The 20,240-nt window shown below is 34.0% G+C and overlaps 1 protein-coding gene across 1 annotated transcript in view; it reads right to left on the reverse strand.

Moving 5' to 3' along the window:
• Window positions 1-20,240, reverse strand: part of LOC130584199 (cilia- and flagella-associated protein 47-like) — a gene marked incomplete at its 5' end in the record, with an annotated part of 203,595 nt that overhangs the window by 135,579 nt on the left and 47,776 nt on the right. The window contains 4 exons of the mRNA XM_057384030.1: window positions 2,244-2,417; window positions 3,833-3,976; window positions 7,201-7,397; window positions 15,742-15,922. Coding sequence (XP_057240013.1) covers window positions 2,244-2,417; window positions 3,833-3,976; window positions 7,201-7,397; window positions 15,742-15,922 — 696 coding nt within the window. The remainder of the gene's footprint in view (window positions 1-2,243; window positions 2,418-3,832; window positions 3,977-7,200; window positions 7,398-15,741; window positions 15,923-20,240) is intronic.

The raw sequence follows: 20,240 nt of genomic DNA on the forward strand, positions 1-20,240 counted from the left end.
GACACCAGTGGGCTTTGTAGTTATGCCTTTCCCAGAAATTCCAGCCCACCTTGCTCCAACAACTGCTTCTGGGTAAGAACTCAGCACAGAGAAAATGTATTATTCACCCTGATTAATTTATTATATGCACACAAGCATGAAACAGCTGACCTTACTATTTCTCTCCCAAAGGTCTCAGAGCAAAAAGAGCACACACAGTTGGAGTGTCAAGCAGTATTTCAGAGAGATAAAAAAGCATAAAAAAACCCCACATCACAAAACCAACCAAAACCAGATTTCAGGGCCCAGAGAACCCCTGCAAGGAGGTCAAAGTTCAGTCAGACCCAGCTCACCCTGGAATAGATACAAATGTCATAAATTCATTTAATACAATGCTTCTGGAAAAGACATACAATGAATAATTCTAATGTATTCATTTTGAAGTTTGTTATTTCAGTGCCTTTCACTGACAATGACACCAAAAAAAAATTTGAGTTCACACAAAATGAGAAAATAGAAAAACTAGTTCTGTTGCCAAAAACATTCACTTCTTCCAGAGATAAAAGCACAAATATATTAGTAATGCAAATGCATTCACATCTAAAAAACTAAGTCTGTTGAAAAATGTCAAAGCTGGTGATGCCGAAAAAACGGATTTCTTATTTTGTTTTGGGGGGATGATAATAAGTCAAAAAATAGGAATATGAACCTGGACCTTTCTGTGATACACAAAGTTTCCTAAATGTAGATTGATCTGTAAAAGTGAAAACCTGGAAAATTGGAGACCAGAAAAAAGATATCCCAAGGAAGGATTTTCACACTGGCATGAATTAGCATTACTGAACAGAACAATGCTGCTGGTTTATATATGATGTCTCTTTATATCATAAGGTCAAATCACTCATTACCATTACATTTCAATTTGAATAAAACATCATTTTGACCCACTGGCACCAAGGCCAGTAGATCACTCAGTTTGCAAGTCCACACTAGTCAACTAGAYAGATTTTATCTTATGGAATGTACATGGTCCGATTTTCAATCCTTCCCCAAAAGAAAAACTAAATATATATATTTACATATGTTGACAATTTTTAGCTCACTCTCCCCTGCATTGCTTCAATAGATTGAGCCCTCCTGGCAAACCRTTTATGGCCATAATGTCTGGATGATATCTACTCTAGATTTAAATGCCATATAGAGGCACAAATATGAATTTTCTTGAGCAAAGTCAAATATGTTCCTGCTTAAGAACTTCTCTGCAGCTGAGAAGAAAAGCAAAATTCATCTTCCTTGCCCTAATGTACATTCTGCCTCTGCTGGCATGGGACATGGGATCCAATATTCAGGTACAGAAAGTGAGGAACCCTACTGAAATACTTATATCACTTTCAAATTAAACATACAGACGAGATAAATAGCAGAAAAATTATGCCATTAGAGTACTCCTACAGCATTTCTAAAKAGGAAAATGTGTTTGTGAAAATACAGTTATAAAAAAATATTTAATGGAAAATATGAAAAATAATGATGATATTGAATAGTMTGAACATGTTCTTGAGTAAGGAAATTATTAAAACTGTAGTTCCTAAGAATTTGTATTAACCTTCCCAGTGACCCATTGCCTTTCAAGAGCTTCAGTGATTACCTCTGGATTTTCTAACAGCAGACACACAAAGTATTCCAAACTTCCTCCAACATTCCTGAAACAATAGCTGGGCATTGTTACTATCCCAGAGYGTAACTGGGACAATTTCTCCCAACAAATGCAAGCACTGACTAGCCAGGCCGCTGGGCCACTAGAAAAGAAATTAGAATACAAATAGTGAGCTCCTTCCCTTAGCAGGTCATTGATTTTAGTGTTTTTCCTGTAATATTCAAAGTTTTATGAAGATTTTAGGAACCCAGTAACTCTCAAGCCCCTTTTCTGGTTTCAAAACTGAATGGAGTTGGCCACTGGTTTCAAATCATTGGAGGAGGAAAGATTAGCAAATGAACAGAGAACAATGGTAGAAGTGCTGTCCCTTCAGAAACCAGACTAAAACACAAAGAAATCATTTTTCTCCATCAAACATACAGTAAAATCATACATTATCTCACAGATGACTATAATAAATCCGTATACTATAAACTGTAGGATATTTTCTCATGGATACATGAATTTTACTAATGTATCTGCAATTACAGTAATATTTGCTACTATCATACATAAAATATAGGTCTTSGGACAGAAAAATATTTGTCACATTATTGCAAAAAATTACCTTGTATGTTAATACTTTCTTGGTATAATTGTGCACCCATAAGATTTTATGAGCGATCTTCCCCACTTGGCACTCGACCACAATACAATCCTGAGGCAGAGGTTTCTTCCCTATTCCCTTAAGGCTGAAAATGTTCTGAGTTCCAGCTGTAACATTTCTCAGAGTAAGCCTTCCCTATGACAAAGAAAGGAGAAAAAAAGAAAGTTTCAGCACTGTACAAGTCCCCTTTGGCTGCCAAAGCAACTCCTYTAGTCTATTAATCTTAAATCTAAGTGCCAAAGTGTGCTTACAAGAAAGGGCTCCGACTGACTTTCCTAGTTCTTAAGTAAACTCCATTGCTAAACAGAGAAGTAAACCAGAGAAACAAAATATTTAATCTTTTTTTTTCTAAATTATGAAATTCAACAATATAACATTTTCTAGGTTTTATACTTCTTGGCTTCTTCTTGAAAAATGTTTTTCAAATGTCTCCAAGAACGTGTTCTCACACCTCCTTGCCTCATATAATATTTAACTTTCATTGAGTGTTCTTCACCTGTCTTATGAGGAGCAGCTGAGGAAATAATGAGGTTCARATTAGATATTAGAAAGATATTTTTACKGAAAGAGTCRTTAGGCATTGGAATAGGTTGCTCAGGAAGGTGAAGTCACCATCTCCAGTAATGTTCAAGAGGCATATATAACTTGGGATATGATTTAGAGGTGACTGTGGTGGTGTTGGGTTGAGCTGAGCTAGATAACCTTGGAGGTCTCTTCCAACCTGGATGATTTTSTGATTCAGCTAAAATGTTGTCCATAAACATTTGTCATCAAAGGATTAAGGGCTTTTGGCTTTTAATAATTTTATAATACTGGATTCCTAAGCTGCATTGTATTTAGTTGGTAACACATGMAGAAGGGTTATTTATGTTTCAAAGAGCATTTTTTTGTGTGTTTGGCAATTTACATATTTCAACAGCTATTTGCAGTCAAAATCTCTCAGCTGGGAAACAGACAAAACCACAAATACTGCTTCTTGCTAAAGGTGTCATAGCCTTTGCTTGTCATTTTAGCATTTGGAATAATAATTRCTCTGATGGCAAAAGCAGCTGTGGAATGGTGCTTAACTTCCAACAGAAATTATTTTACTAAAAGTACTCATCACATAAATGCATTTGTGATGCACGCACTCAATGAGAAAAACTCAATGTCAGTATTTAATTACTTACATCATGAAATATGATTTAATAAATGTATTTAWATTCAGACTAACAATGTCTATTTTTGTGACAAAATACAGACTTTTTACAGAATAACTGTAGGATTAAAGGAATAGTAGAAATTAATAGTATTGATGGATTTAATAGAACATGAAATAAAGAAGAGATGAGAACTGGTGGTGGGGAAATCTGCCACGCCTAATCTTAAAGTTTACAAAGTTAGTTCATTTGGGCTTTTATTTCAGATAGCCGGAAATATTAACATTTCTTTCTCTCAAGCAGATGCTTTAATATTAGCAACTGTCTAAACACTTCCACWATTTGGATACTGCTGATAATTTTCTGGGTAGAGACATCCTTTATAAATGTTCCATCTAATTTCTCTCTTACCCTTATTATACACTCAGCAACCGGCTTGAACGTGAGGGAATACTGGACTGTTTCACCCACAGGCACATTTAGTGCAGAAGGGCCATAAAAACAGTGTCCTTCCAAAATTGCTTCAAACTTCCAGTCTTCACTGGACATATTACTCTGAAATAAAATCAAAGATGTAAATTAGATGATGCATTTAAGTGTTTTAATGTGCACTTCAGCTTTCACTTGCAACTATCACCAAATCAGAGCACGGTATTCATTTGCTCCAAGTACTGGCTCAAAGCACCTCTGGGGAGAATAAAAGCAGTGTGTTTTAAAAATGAAATGAGGTAATAATAAATCTGTTATTCCTGGCAGCCAGAGGTACAGAACCCATATTATCAGTAGCAATCCTGTCAGCAGGAATCCTCATTAGAAGAACAAGAGCATGATCCAGGCTAATGGTCAAGATGGAATTTATAAGTACCATTATAAACATTTACAAGTATCTTTATGGTGCTGGTCAATGCTTGCTAAAATTCTGTTCCTATTTCATCTGTAGAAAATCTTAGTGTAGCCTTCTGAACTGCTGCAGTGTCCTGGCATATATTGCCTCATTTGGCCACTGACAATGTTACAGGATCAGTCTTGCTTTTGAACTGAGACCTCCATATCCAAAGGAGAATTTAAAGTCCTGTGCTCTCAGAATCTGGCCTTTTGAGAGACCAAACTRCTTTAAAGAATGCCTGTCCTGAGCAGCATGCGCTTGAACCCATTTAAGAAACATGTTCATATTGCATCCAGATGTATCACAAAACTGATTACGGTTGAAAGTGAGATATTTTGTAATACATGCTTAGAGGCTTAAAAATAGTAAAACTAAGGATAAAAATAGCAAAACTAAAGCTAGTCAGCCTCCTAGTAATTAAAAGAACCAAGATGACCAAACATCCGCTCTGAAAAAGAAAAATAAGATTAACACTCATCTGAAAGATAAAATAAACTGTTATTCATGTGCTTATACATGCCTTGTCAAATAGAGAATATTAGTTTGATCTATGAAAATAGGAAGTAATCTTTTGACCCATAATGATTTTCATCCATGGAAAATTGCATATTAACATCAGAGACCAACAATGGATTTGAGCGAATAAAGATGATATMTCTATATATGTCATATCTATATATGATATATATAGACTGAATACACTTCCATCTTTCTTTCCATGAAAGCCTCAGAAACAAAGAGCCTGTGRTCCTAAGAGCTACCCCAGAGATACCCACACTCAGTATCATACATCTAAGGTTTGATTAATATGTATGATTGATGCTCCAGTGTGAGTTGTTCAGAGATAAAGTTCCCAGTAGTTGAGCACATATGCCTGCTTGGAATGTTGAGGTTTGTGTAGTGCCTCAGTTATACAAAAAACTTTGATCACCGCATCTCCAATTCTGTAATAATAATTACATCATCTCTAGTAGAAAACATAAAAGGAAAAAGCATGCCAAGGATAAAATGAAAGGGAAAAAAAAGACAACAAAAGTCTTTTTTTTATTATCATGCTTTTTTCTCCACAATATCAGGAACAACTTTATCCTTTAGAAAACCATCTTGGGAAGCTTTAAAACTGGCAGGTCATCACCCTCTGCTAATCTGACATTTTAAAAGTTGGGATAGAGGAAAAACATCATCAGGATTGGCCTAGGTTCTAGTGGAGGACAGTGAAAATTTGGGTGCTTAAGTTGTTTTATTTTCAGTGATTTCTATTACAGTTGGTATCAGATGTTTCCCTTATCCACAGTAGTGATGGTTATATCAATATGCAGCAGAAATATTTCTTCCTTATYTCTAACACAAAAATTTGTCATCAGGAGAAATGCAGTTGACAAACATGGTCACTTTGCCATTCTTTTATAACGAATCCTCCTAGCACTGCATGAATTTGCTAAAAGTATCTTCTAAAAAAGATATTAAGGTCAACTACAAACAGAAAATTTAAAGAAATTATTTGTAAAATTCTACTTCCTTATACTTGTTCATTAACAGTTTTAATTGATTAATSATCTAATTCCTACAGGATCTCTAATGCTAAGGGAGTCAGAATCTCCTCACAGGTACAACCCAAGGTACAGAATAAGGCTCCATGTATTGGACCTACACCTGGAGAGTCTGAAAGGGTGGAACAGTTACATTCATCTCATGCTTGAGAAAATTATGGAAACTTCAAAATCACAGATCACAGATCTCAGACTCAGCTGGGTTCTTATTCTKGTTCTGTCACTGATTCACTGCATGGCTTTAAGGAAACCAGCTGACCATTTAATTTGCTCCACTTCTAAAGTGTTCCACCTAACACACGTCATGATTGTTAGTTTGCTTGAGTCTGTAAAAAGTGCTTGGAGCACTAAATATTTGGTCCAAGAAACTACATTTATCAGATTGAACAACCCCATCCTCACTTCCACAATAAGCATGTCTTTCTCCATGGAATACTGCAAAGTTGAAAATCTTAAATTACAAATACAATATTGATCATAAACAATATTATGTGAAAAAAAGGGAAAATTTCTGATAGATGGAGAAGCTCAAGCTAGAATGAGTGTACATTGAAATGTAAAGTATTTAACTCTTAAAAAGAATAACACACGTTTCTAATACAGAACATGAAAGCAAGCTCGTGAAAAAAAATTATGTATAGCTACAAAATTAAGCCTAGGATGTAAAAAGACAGGAGCAACTTTACATGTTTATATTTGTTTGTCTATTGATGTTTGACGCTGCAATTTTAGGGCATAACATTTTGGCCACATAAGTGATATTTGCTGACCATGTATTTGCATTTCACAGAGACACTAACACATACACATTTCCTCTCTCTCAGGCAGAGTATATGCTCCTGTTGGGGTACTTCTTACTTACTTTTTAAGAAAATGTGCAAGACTTAAAGGTATAAAAGCATGACTCCCTGCATGACATTTAAAASCACATACGTAGAAACACACTGTCTATTGCCACATTTTTTAGCTGTATGTAATCTTGTTCTTCTATTTCATTGCTCAGCATCTCTTTTTTTCTTCAGAAATAGCATATTTATTCCCTAGATTAAATACTTACTTTTTTCATTTTCATCATGATAACATCATTAGATAATAGACCAATGATTGTCAGCAGAGAAATATCAGAATTAAGCCCATAAAAATAGTAAGTAATTTGAAGTAAATTATTTTTTCCAATAAGCTTTATATTATCACCCACATGGACTTTGAGAAATAATGCTCAAGTCAGTATTTACACACATTTCTGCATTTCAGAACTGTAAATTTTGACAGCATTGATCCGCAATCCAGTTTTTTTTAAATCCTAAATCTAGGTTTTGTTTGCAGTCGTAGAGTGAACTTACAATTGGAATTTCCTGAGTCACCGTCTGGTAAGCTGGACTTACAAACTCAAGCTGAGCATCAGCATGCTCTGCATGCACCACACACTCAATCTCATAGACACGAACATCATAGGAGGACTTGAGAATAATCTGGCAGCGGTAGCAACCAGCACGACGAGGAGTGAATTTTATAGGGAACTCAACWGTATCAATTATACCTAAAAAAAAMCAAAAAACAAACAAAAAAATTTGTGAGGTTGTAAAGCTTTTCAGAAACATTGAATTCACAAGCAGCATCTGAAGAAGTTTCTAAGAAACTATAGGGGAGTCTCCCCAGCAGTACAGGCAAAAATTTCAAAGAAACAGTGGAATTTTTAGGAGTGTTACCATATAAGTTAGTTTCCTAAAAAACATATTTTATTAAATTTATTTTTAAAAAAAAAAAAAACACTATATATTTTCTGTTGGTTTTGAAAGTACACAGACAGAGGTATTTTTCAAGATCTCTTAAATCTAGTAGAAGACTTTAACATACTTTAATTTCTGCAAATATTTTTAAAAGTATCCAAGCTACTACACTTTTGCCAACAGCTAACAGAGACATCAGTGATGGGGTAGTATACTTGCTCACTATCCCCAACAATAACTTACAGGGAGTAGTTTTCATGACAACTTTTTAGACTTTTTTCTATGCCAAATTTTGGCTTATTTTCTGATTATATGTATTATAACTAGATTCAAACTATTCTGATATCTTCAATGACAACTACTGAATTTTGAAAGTGTAATCAGTATTCATTTACAATGCTGCTCATTCTATTCCACCCAGTGGTGCTCCTCATGTATTCAGGACTCACCTTTCTGAAAATGAGCACCCAAATAAAGKTTTTTTTAGCCTTATGTCATCATGMCTTCAGGTTTTCCAGGGGAAAAAACCCTCAAGTTCAAGAGACAAATCATACGCAGTGACACTGTTCATCTTTCAACATTAGTAGACTATCAGAAATATTATAAATTGCACTTCAGGTTTAACCCTCTCTGAAATAATTAGTTTGTTCTCTTTTAAAGACAAGATTAATGGCCTGATATTTTTTTAATTATTACTATTTTTTTCTATTTTATCACTGAGTTATTATCCCCATGGGCTATCTTCCACAGGAGTGCCTGAGTTTGTCAGTTATGCAGGGAATTAAACCGTCTTTTCCATTTTTCAGTTCATTGGTACAGTCTCTGTTCACAAGATTTAAAGCTGTTGAAACAAAATGTTTACTTTAAAGTACACATTTTAAACACTTGCTTTTCAAGTTAAAGGAGATGTTTAAATGCGTATTTTAAGAAAGATAATACAGTGTACTGAAAGATCAAAAATATTTCTGCCTGAGTTTTACTTTCTTGCATTAAATAGAAATTTCAGTTACTAATAACTAGGGTTATTTTTCCCGGAGTTGGACCTATTTTTGAAATGCACATTTTCAATCAGAAACTCCTATTATAGAAAAATTTAAAAAGAAAAAAMAWGAAAAGTACATTCCATAATTATAATAATTAATATGGCTCTACTTTGGTAAAAAATTGGTTTATATGGATTTAAAAAAACACATTTAAGAATAAGTCAGTTAAATTGCTTAAATATTAAGCTCAAAAATACAATGAATGAAAAGGAAAGCAAGTAAATTGGTTAGGTTTATTTAACATGATAAATATCTTTTGCAATAATACATGGTTTCTCCAAATTGAAACAACTATCAGATATAATTTGTCTTCAAATTATAGGTAAAGATTGACTTTTTCCCCTGAAAAATCTTTTTCATGYTGATTTTAAATACCATACAGTAAACTGGGTTTGAAAATGTCTCAGCTTAGCTTGTTTTCTTCTCTCAATCTCATAAGACATTCAACCAAGATTATTCTAGGGATATATTCAAAGATTTAATGAACATAATCCATGGGATCACAACTGGCCTAAAAATTCCTGAGACAAAAGTGTTAACAGTAAGTCATGAGCATCATTTATTTGATTTCCACTTAACAGGAAGCAGAGCCTGCATCCATCAGAAAGAATCAGGCTGCAAGCATTTCTTCAACAGTGAAAAGTCAGGCAGAGCAATAGAGGGCTTTGCTACAGTTTCCATCCCTACACAGGATATTTATTGTTTGCCAGTGAAACATTATATGGGAAATGAGCCGACAGTTTTATTTTCTAGATTTACGTCTGACAAATGCCCACAGAAAACATTCACTCGATCATATTGGGTTTTGTTGTGAGACAGTTGTCCAAAGAGGAGTATTTGCAAAAACTAAACTTTTGCTGTGCAATATTAACCACACATTCTTGGAAAATTAAATTACAGCACAGAGGCACTGGTCACGTTCTCTTGCAACTGCCTGGTACCTTGTGCCATTTATTAATTGTAAAAAAACAATAATCTGATCACCACTTGGAACTAACAAAGTTCATCTCTCCTGGTTCTTAAAAATCTTACAATTTATCATTTTAGAYGGGCCTGAATTTAAAGCAAGTCCTCTAACTGCATTAGCCAACAAACAGTAACATTTCTAAGAAAAGTAGTGACAGTTGTTTTGACATTAAAATGTAAGAAAAAAATGTATCCTGTAAGGCAGTAATAATGGCCCTTAGTAATCACTGTTTAGCCTTATTACAAATTGTGGGAGGCTGAAATAGAAATTGTGGGAATAAAAATAGAAATGCCACTTTTCCATATCCCAGTCTGTTGCCATAATTTCTGAAGGTAGGAAAGTAGGGGCCTTCAGCAGTTAGTCAACTAAGTGCACATTATATTAGCTTTTGTTCAGCAATGACAGTTCTATGTATTCAGAACTGCAAAGCTGAATTTCTCACTGAACTTACCTCAGCCTCTGACACTCTGTATGTGTCACAAAAACAAGGGGTTAAATTACCCTGAAGACTGGATTTGCAGGTATGGACTCGTAGAAGGTTAAATCAGCAACTGTAATGAAGAGCYAGACTTTTCTGACTTCTGCTTATAYATCAGGCTTTCAAATGAGCTCATCTGAATTAGAAAATCACTTGACACAGTAGTTTTGAAAAAACAACTGCTCTTTTATATCCCTTATTGATAAATTTTCTATTTTTTGCTGCCTCTGTGTGTGTTTATTTGCTGATTTTCTTATCTTAATAAAACAGATTTGTAGAAGAGTTCCAAAAAAATCCTACTAACTGGTTATTTGTTCCTTTTTTCCCATATAAATACAGTACACCATTACATATCTAAACAACCATTACATATCTAAATAGTTAAATACATTTCATCAGAAAAGGAAGATCTACCGGGGAAAAAAGAGTGAGAGCAGGTTTTCCTTGACTTATCTAAAATGGAAATGGGGAACACTCTTTTCAATATCTTGCTATGAATACTCAGCAGCCGTGAGGARCCAGTGAGGAGCTGTGTGGCACTACAATGAAATAGTTGTAGGGAGTTGGTTGTTCAATAGTCATTGCCCCTAATATTTGTGAAAAATACTCACAAGCACTTTAGAACAATCTGAATGAATTAACTCTACGAACAATTATTGAGAAAGCAGCAAATATCTAACAATTCTTGATAGTTCTTTAGAGAAAGACTTTTCACCATTCACTAGGGAGGAAAGAAAAACAAAAGAGAACTCTTCTTGGATATTCTTTGCAACTATAACAGCAGGAAGCCAATACGGTCAAATCCTGTAAGAGGCAACAGAAGTTTAATATTATCTTTTGATACTGAATCTAAATAAGATCAGCAAGATGGAATAACATTTTTCATTGAAAATATGTGTGAGCTTTTATTTATTTCTGGACAATTTTGATGTGAAATAGTACAACAAAGCCATTAAAAAAAAGTTTTAGTTCTTTGTTTTTTCATGTTTATTTTTATAAACTAGGAAAAAACCTAAGCCATATGGCATGACAAAAAGCATTCCCAGTGCATACCTGGCTTAGAAAAACTCAATAATGTACATGATAATGAAATACAGGAAGTGTTTATCAGGACATTCTTGCTTAGGTGCATATCCATTTGAAAATTAAAATCTACCATTACCTTATAGAACTGCATAAATCTATCATTACTCATGGAAAATATTTGTGTATTTATCATTACATGAGCAGAGCTGTATTCAAATATTAAAAGATATAAGGTATGGATAGTACTGATGTGCTGCTGCAATGCTTTAGAACAGCTATTGCTATCAATCACTTACTCCCATATATTTTCTTTCCTTTAAAAAATTTCTAGTCCAAGGGTGTTGCTATGAGGTTTCCTGCTAATAGTACAAGTGGTAATCTAAAGTCATTCAAGGCAGAAGATTGCAAAACAAAAAAAAAAAAAAAAAAAAACAAAACAAAAACAAAAACAAAAACAAACGGTCTGAAAGGAAGAAAACCAAATAAACAGGAAGCCTTTTCTATAGAGTATTTGGATGCTGTAGTATCAATGAACTGTCACAGGCAGCTGTGTGAGGTGCTCTGTCTCAGGAACTTTTATGTTTCCATCACTCAAAGCAAATGTCAGTGTCATGTTATAATAAAGATATAACCTATTCCAGAAAATTCCAGGCCTTCCTAAATCTGGGATAAATGCTTATGGAATACCAAAAGACATATTATTGGAGTTTATCTTAGCATTAGAATTTTACCAAATAATTATTATCTTAAGTCCTAACCCAACAATTGGAGACAAAGTGTGTATCTCAGGAAGGCTTCCACTTTCTTTTTTTTAAAGACTGAGTAGTAGAAAGTTTTTTGTTTCTCTTGAGTTTGTTCATATTTAATACACCTCTCATTTACATAATTTTACAGGTATCATAAATTGTTCCATTACAAATCTCTGTCTTATTTAGAAAGTGCTGTKCTTTCTGAATAGAGCACTTAACAGTCTTTATAGTCACACATCTTTTCCCTTTTTAAATAATTACAAGTAACCTGAACAGATTCTCTTTCYCTCAGAGATCACGGAGACATAAAGTATTCAATCTTTCAAGACCTTGAAAATTGCTACAGAACTTGGCTGAACCCTTCCTCATTTGCAACCTTCCTTCTAAAGTGTGGAAATGAGAACTGGATGTACTGTTCCAATATCATATTCTCCTTCATAATACAATAATAGCACTTTTCAACACCTGCACTGCATTTTTTCAGTTATGTATTCAAGGATCCTTGTTTTTCAAAATTTTACAACAACTCCTTTGATAAAAGAACAAGGGGGCTGAAGCCAGAAAAACAGAGTGGGAAGAAAGGCTGACAGCTTTAGTTCACATTGTGAGACTGGTATTCTGCTGCTTTGCAGATTTCTCAAACATTTTGGGAGATATCAGTGCAAAACGAAACCCTTCTTCCTCTTTCTACCTATGTTATTTCATCTTTGATACATAACACTATTTAGCATAAAATCCACATTTTTCAAATGAACTCAACTACTCAGAACAATGTTCTGCTCAGTCAAAACTTTGTTAAACCTGATTTTTCATTAACTGCTGAAAAGACAAATAGCACTGACTTTTGCATGGTTTTTACAAAATCCATTTCCTTCTTTCCCAGCCACAGTGGGTGTTGTGCTGCTAGACAAGACCAGAAAATATACAACAGATAAAATGCTTATAAAATCTATTCAGCAGAGATAATATAATAGCTCTGACCTACCAATCATGGTCCTTACCCGCAGGGAGAGCACAGTTATCTACACAGACACAGTTTTGTAAAATAAGACTGCATGGAAGGAAATCTTAAATAATTACAAAGATTATAAAGATGTATATGCATCACAAAGTCAGTTACAGTGGCAAGGAAAATAAAAAATTTTAAAGCATGTATCTTTGTAAAATTGCACCAAAATGTACTAATATTTAAATAATTGCTTTATCCTAAATGTGTGCAGAATATATGAAAGCAGATAGATATTTATCAAGTTACAACTCTGAGCCATAAAACCTCTCTATTCAAAGTTTCTTGTGTTTTCAGCTTTGGAAGGAACTTGTTAGTTTGGTGAAGYGTGGAGTTGGTTTTGGATGCTACTTCTCTGTTGCTAAAATCTGAAGCCATTGTTTTAATTCCACTTGATATTTTATCCTTTTCATTTCCTTCACAACACACCTCTAAGAAAAAGGCAATCTATTTCAATGTTGCAACATTTTTCAATTATGCCTAACATGACTTTGTAAATGTTCAATCCACTATTCTTTGCTTTGTAAAGCACTGAAGTTTTACTGTCAATTATTTTTCTCCTGAGCTATAAATGGGGACTGAATTATTTCCCAGGCTATTTCTGATGGTACAGGGAAACTAAAGCTCTTAAAGATCCTATTTGAGAGAAAGGTGAACAACCACCATGGTATGTGACATGATCTTACATATCAAATGGTTTAGCTTGGAGACTCTGTTCCACATACTACAACATGTTTGATTGCACTAAAATTAATAGTTTATAACTATGAAACAGTTACAACAAACTTCTTTCACAAAATCTGTGTCATTCCTAACTAAAAAAAAAATCTTTGTATAATCTTCTAAATCACTGAAATGTAGTTAACATTGTACAATAAGTGCTGGTAACCAAGGACTCCCTTTCTGGAGACTCTYCAGTAATGAATTAACAACATTTGTAGCGGTTTTCAATGTGGGAAATGTATTATTTTGGATCTATGCAAGTTTGCAGTATGGGTTTTGATCAAGATCTCACACTGGAAGTAAGGTAAACATATTCTACTCTTTTTATCTGTTTGCTCTGTAATACTGCCAAAAATGTAATAAGGTCATTTAAAAAGATCTATTTTACAAGAAAACGTTTTCAGTGGCATTGATTTTTACCTTCTAATTCCCTGTTGGAAGAGTTCTTAAAATATTGAAATACAACACTTCCTGCTATGGCAATATAASAAATTCTGATCCAAAGATTGATTTTAGTCAGCTTGCTTCCACCTTTGTTTTTCTTCATAAATCTAAGCRCTCTGACATTTCTTCAGAGAAGCAGCTATTCCCACCCTGAGGAAAGCTACCACCATGGCTAAAATACCGCTGCTCCTTCAGATATGATGTCAAAACTTTCAGATGAGATCAATGGTTTGCCTCTGTCCACAGGAACACCAGCTGGGGATTTCTGTCACAATATCAGACTTTCTGAGAGCCTGTAAATACTCCTGTGTTTCCTCATTGGTACAATAAATACACTGAATTAGCCAGCATTTTCTCCGGAACAAATCTTCGTTTCTGTGCTATCAGCTGGTTATCACAGCTTCCCTTTCTAGATGTTCTTTACCTGACCAYCTCTCTGAATTCACTTCAAAAGCCCCATTTATTTTTTCTGCATCACCTTGACATTTCCACTTCCACATGYAATTATTAAGCATCATAGAAAGAAGAAATATATGTACACTGATGTATGATTTTATTGCTGAATCTACATTGTTTACTTTCCTCTTTCAAGTATTTGCTTAATGTCCTTTTARTGATAAAGAAGCAACATGAACTAAGAATAAAATAACTTCTTCCTTACTATAATGCAGTTTAGTCACTACATTTGTGCAGTGTATACAATATAATTAATACTCTAAATTTTTCATATACATTCATTCACATTTCAACTTTCAAAATATTTTGAGAAGTTGCTAAACAACAGTGACCTGCCAACTGCTCAGTTAACCAGCACAGATACTGCAATCAAAGTAGAATATATCTATAATAAAGATTTGTCAGAAAAAAAAAATCTTTATTTTTTATTCCAGAAAAGAAACAAAAATACAAGATATACAAGCATCAAAACAAACACCATGAAATCACACGGCTGATTTCAGTGACACCTGGAGAAATAAACTGCAGAAATATGCAGAAGGACTCTCTTGATTAAGAAAAGAACTAATGATACAAAACTAGATATGGACTATAATTCAAGTGTCTATTAAATTTGCATGAAGCTCCCCTGTAAAACTCCTTTTCTCCAGGCTAAACACCCCAACTCTCTCAACTGCTCAACTTGTGGGTTTTTTTAAGAAAAGCAACGTAGAGTGCTTTATAGGTTCAAATAAAGCATTTTAAAAGGTCAACAAGATTTCAGTATAAAGGTTAAGATAGTAAAAAAATTAGAGACAACAGGGTGACCAAAGATGGCAAGATCACTCTGAAAGCTAATGCACAACTATTTCACTGATRAGGGACACCATTAGCTGAAATCTCCCTCTGACTAACAAGGAGAGCAAAGAAGAAGAGAGATGTGATATGAGTGGCACAATTTGAGCACAGACCTGTGCTGGATGAGAAGTGGAAGGGAGAAATGGGAAGGGAGCACAAATTCAGGATCTTTCAGATAAACAGACCAAATTAATTTGTCATTAAGAGCAAGTCTGCTGTGCTTGTGTGCCTTTGAGAAAACCAATAAACCAATGGCACTGGTTTGAGCTGATATGTAGAACCTGGGTAGTGAYAAAAAAGGCAAAGTTCATCATTAGYAGAAAGGAGAGAAAGATCATTTTCTGGATATATTCAGAAAAACCTTAAAAATAAAGATTATCTTAGCAAAATAATATAGTTAAACTCATCACCTTTAAGACTATTACCTGTTTTCTGAGATGCAGGGCCAAAGGCTGATGAATCTTCCAAATTAACTCTGGCTGAAGCCAACACTGGAATAGAGAATTTTTTAGGAACTTCAAAGAATTCTTTGAAGCTCAATTCTACGTTGTAATTCACGTACTTCAGCCCTGGGGGGTGGTTACGAGGTTCCAGAAGTGCACGTCTCTGCAAGTGAAGCAATAATGGAAACACATGAACAATCATATATAATTATTAAGAAATGCAAAACTATATAGATGTCATTCTAAAATTGAATTGGTAATTAAGCACRTTAACATCAGAGTTTTGACTCATCCTTCCAAATAAAAACTGTCTTGTAAAATATTTTTAGACATAAATATCTAAAATAGATGTAAACTAAATGTCTAAAATGGATGTAACATGCATCTGAAACATTTTTTTAAGAAAAATATATTTTGAACCAGAAAAAAACTCTACTAGTCTTTTATGCATATTCAGGAAAGGCAAGAAAAGGGAAAAGAAAACCCCACCATATTTTGTATAATTTATGGAAAGATGTTTCTTCTACCTAATGGAGTTTCTGAGTATTATTATTATAATAAGAAGCATGAAAAAGAAAAATTATTTTGCTATTTTGGCAAGGGATAACTATTAGCTAAGCTAACTGATATTTAAATGTTGACAATGTATTTCATAAATTAAGGCATTTAGAAACAATTCTAGGGGCAAGTAAGATCCTCCTCTTGGTGAAAAGCATTGCTAATCAACAGCATGAAACATATTAGTARAGGATTAGCACAGTATGTTAAGGCAAGCTCAATATAGGCATCTGAACCTCTTAATGAACTTAATTTGACTCCTGTAGGATAATATTCCAAAAATAATGTAATGATTTAATACTCTACTTGCTCAGAATTGCCATTCTCAATCCAATAACACAGTATAATTGCAATGTTCAAGAGCGACTGTAAATTGAACAAAATTAAATGTCTTTTTTACAGACGAGGCTTTGAATTATTGACTGTTGTGAATTATCTTGAAGCAAATCTAGGGAGGAGATAAATACAGAAATTTTCAKGTTTTACTAAGAAAACTGTTTATTCTCAAAGTCCATCGATTTAAAATAATGCCAGGAGAGCAGGTATCACAGTCTGTCCCAAAAACAGAATTTAAAAGGAACAGCAATTATTCTAMAGATTGCTATTAGGTGTAATAGGGTCAAATTACCATTTAAATCAACTGGGTTTGGCTTCTGCTTTGAGCTGGTGGTGGGGTTTTTTTGGTTTTTTGTTTTTTGGGTTTTTTTTTTCTGTTTTAATACAAGCTTCACATTTCCTTGCTGGTTTCTGAAAGCAGATCTACACTCTGGCATTGCTTTGTTTTGACCATTAATCTATTCTTTTATAGGGTCAATATAATGTTACACACWAAGTACATATTGACTGTTTTAAAAACCAAGAATTATTTTAGAATATAGGGGGTTTAGCACAATTAATATAGAAATTGATCATTATTCAAAATTCTTCTATTATGAGCAACTGGACAGATGTATTTGACAGAAAAAAAATTCACATCAATCCAAATTGTTAGGATAGTTCTTGTATTGCTGTATTTGCACAACTTGTATGGTGCAAATATAATTTATAGAAGGAGCAGGAAAAATTTGAGTGAGTGAGTTGAAAATCTGAGCTCACTGTTTGCTAATTCCTATCACACAAGACTGGACCTTGACATTACTCACACATACACAGAAAATGAATTTAAAAATCAATCAGTGCAAATACTTCAACTGCCATATTAATTGCAAATTCCACTTCTCTCTGATAGGACGGAAATACCAGGAGACTTTGCAGTGGGAAAAAAAATTCATTCTCATTTGTAATGGGAGGTTCCTAACCAAAGAATTACATACATTTACCAGTTTAAATTTGACTTGATCTTCTGCAAAATCAAATATAAATTTATACCTACACACGATTTACATAACTAGATTCTTTCCCAACACTGAAAAAAATGCAACATGATTACACAGTTTTGTTAAATCTTAATCAACAAAATAAGTGTAGGATGACCTTTGGTGGAGCACTGAACACATTTACATTATAATTACCTTGAAGAGATATGATTTAAAAAATCACTGAAATACGTTAAGATCCTTGTTCATGTTATCTCATTTTTAAATATGTTGGGGAAAACCCATTTGGTTAATATTACATTCTATGAACATTTCAAATATTTCCTGGAATCATGTAAAAAAGTAAAGGTTGAAAACATTTTTAACGAGAGACTAGTGGAAAAAGAAAATTCTGCATACATACAAATGATGATGATCTGCTGCCTCAGAAGATAGCATTTCCAAGAGAAAATGTCAACACAATTCAGATAAATGTTGCAACTGCTCCAATTTTTAATATTTTTCTGGGCAGTGAGAGTTAAATGGAATTTAATATATTTTRACTCTCATATCAATGCAGGTCTAAGGTTGCTCTGTTACAAAAAGACAGATTCCAAACAYTTCTAATTCAATCAGCCTGAGATAGTCCAACTGTGGAAGTGTTATTACCAGCTAAGAATAGCATTTGCATTCAGTTCCCAGGATTAAYCACTTTTTCTGAATAATTATTTTGAAAAAATGAATAGAGGGCATATAAAGCATGAGGATTAAACTTGATATTTTTCAAAGACTGTTTGACTTTCCAAGGTATTTTCTTAGATGAACCACCTGCACTTTCTGTGTGAAAGGTGGCAGATTCTGTTACAGGATGCTGAGACMCCTCTCTCTTTCCTTGCATACTTCTCTTCTTCAAATCCTAATTTAGCCCCATTTCTTCCTTGCAGAAGTTAACTTCTAAAACTTTTCCTCATGAATAAAGAAATTTATTATCTGAGTCTCTCAGAGCCCCTGTGATCAATCGTGTTTGCCATCTTCCTTAATCCCACACCAAAAGATAAGTGATGTAATATAAAAGGCATTGGTCCCACTTCTAAATTCAACAAATTGAAATCTGACCACAGGTTTTTTTGTGAAAAGTTCATTCCCACTCAAATGTATTTAATGCAATTTTTTATTTCCAGTATCTTCTCTGCTCCATGATTCTTCCTCCAAAAAACCCCCACACCCACATTTTAAAAAAGTAAATGTTTACACTGAGTGTACAAATTTCCATAATGATATAGAAGAACAAAAAAACCCTTCTTGATCTCTGGGGTCCTATAAGAGCACAAACTTTGAAAATCCCAGCTGGGCAGGCGTAGGATGAGACTTTGCCATCTCAGCCAAAGCCACAGCCCCAAATGCACAAGGTCCCTGCTCATTTCTCTGACCAAAACTAAAACTCATCAACACCACTATGGTGTTCTAAGATAAAAACACTCCATGTTGTTTGACCACATGGACAGCAGGATAGAAAGGAAATGCACAATGTCCTAACAGCTCAAATATGGTCAATGTGGTGTCCACATTCAGATGAGATATGTGCTCAAAATGAAGCAAAGCGGACCTGAAGTAAATACATTTAACAGCTTAACAATAAGGGCACATCTGGGACACAGTGAAAGTGCAAGYTTTAGCTCTGGAATTCTTGTAGGGCAGGACTTCCTCAGCCATCATAATGTCCAGTTAAATGAGTAGATTACTTCCATTTATGACTATGAAGAAGACTATGAGTCTAAAATGAGGCACATTATCTTGAATTTCATTCCACTGACTGCAGCATCCATCCCCTCATAATCCCAAGTGAATGAATTCTCATTGTTATTTCTTTTTTCTTTTCTCCACTTTCCTCTATTTACTAAAATTAGTGACTTCAATCTAAATATGTTCTTTTCCAGTCTCTTATCTTTTTTCCAGATATCCTCTTCCTTTCCTTATTTGTGTTCACCTAAACTTCTCCCTTTCAGGTTTCTCTGATTCATCATTACAAATTATTCACAAAACCAACTTTGTTAATTATTCACAATAGTGCCAGACCCAACCTCAACAGTGCCTGAGAGTTCTATCTTATTTACCTTTACTATTACTTGAAAATGTTTTAGGAGGAATTAAAGAAACACTCAGAAGGTAAGAAAGTAACACAATTTTATGGGAAAAAGAAAATTATTTTATGTTTTAATAATTCTAATCATTAAAATAATCAAAATAGGTTTTTGCTCCTTACAGAAAGGAAAAGAAACAGTAAAAACACAGCACAAAAGGAGCTAGGACTTTCTGTCATGGGTAAGATGGGTTGAGCAAAAAATTACAACACTAGTTACTGATTATGTATATCCAGTTTGACTCCAAAAACACAGCCCACCTTTATTACTGTTTTCTATTTGACYTAAGTAAACATGACTAAAATTTACAGTTCAGAAAGATTGGAAAGCATGCAATTATTTAGTTATTTATTCTTCAATTTGACAGTCAAAAAATGGACCAAATATTACTAATGAAAGGGTATTTCCACTTCTGTCCATCTATTGTCTAACATGATTATACCGGCAGGAAGAGAGTGGAAAGGTGGAATAGAAATCCAAAAGAGAA

Source organism: Malurus melanocephalus, unplaced genomic scaffold, assembly GCF_030028575.1.
Source record: "Malurus melanocephalus ecotype Western Australia unplaced genomic scaffold, MMel_1.1 scaffold_680, whole genome shotgun sequence".
Classification (NCBI taxonomy): Eukaryota; Metazoa; Chordata; class Aves; order Passeriformes; family Maluridae; genus Malurus; species Malurus melanocephalus.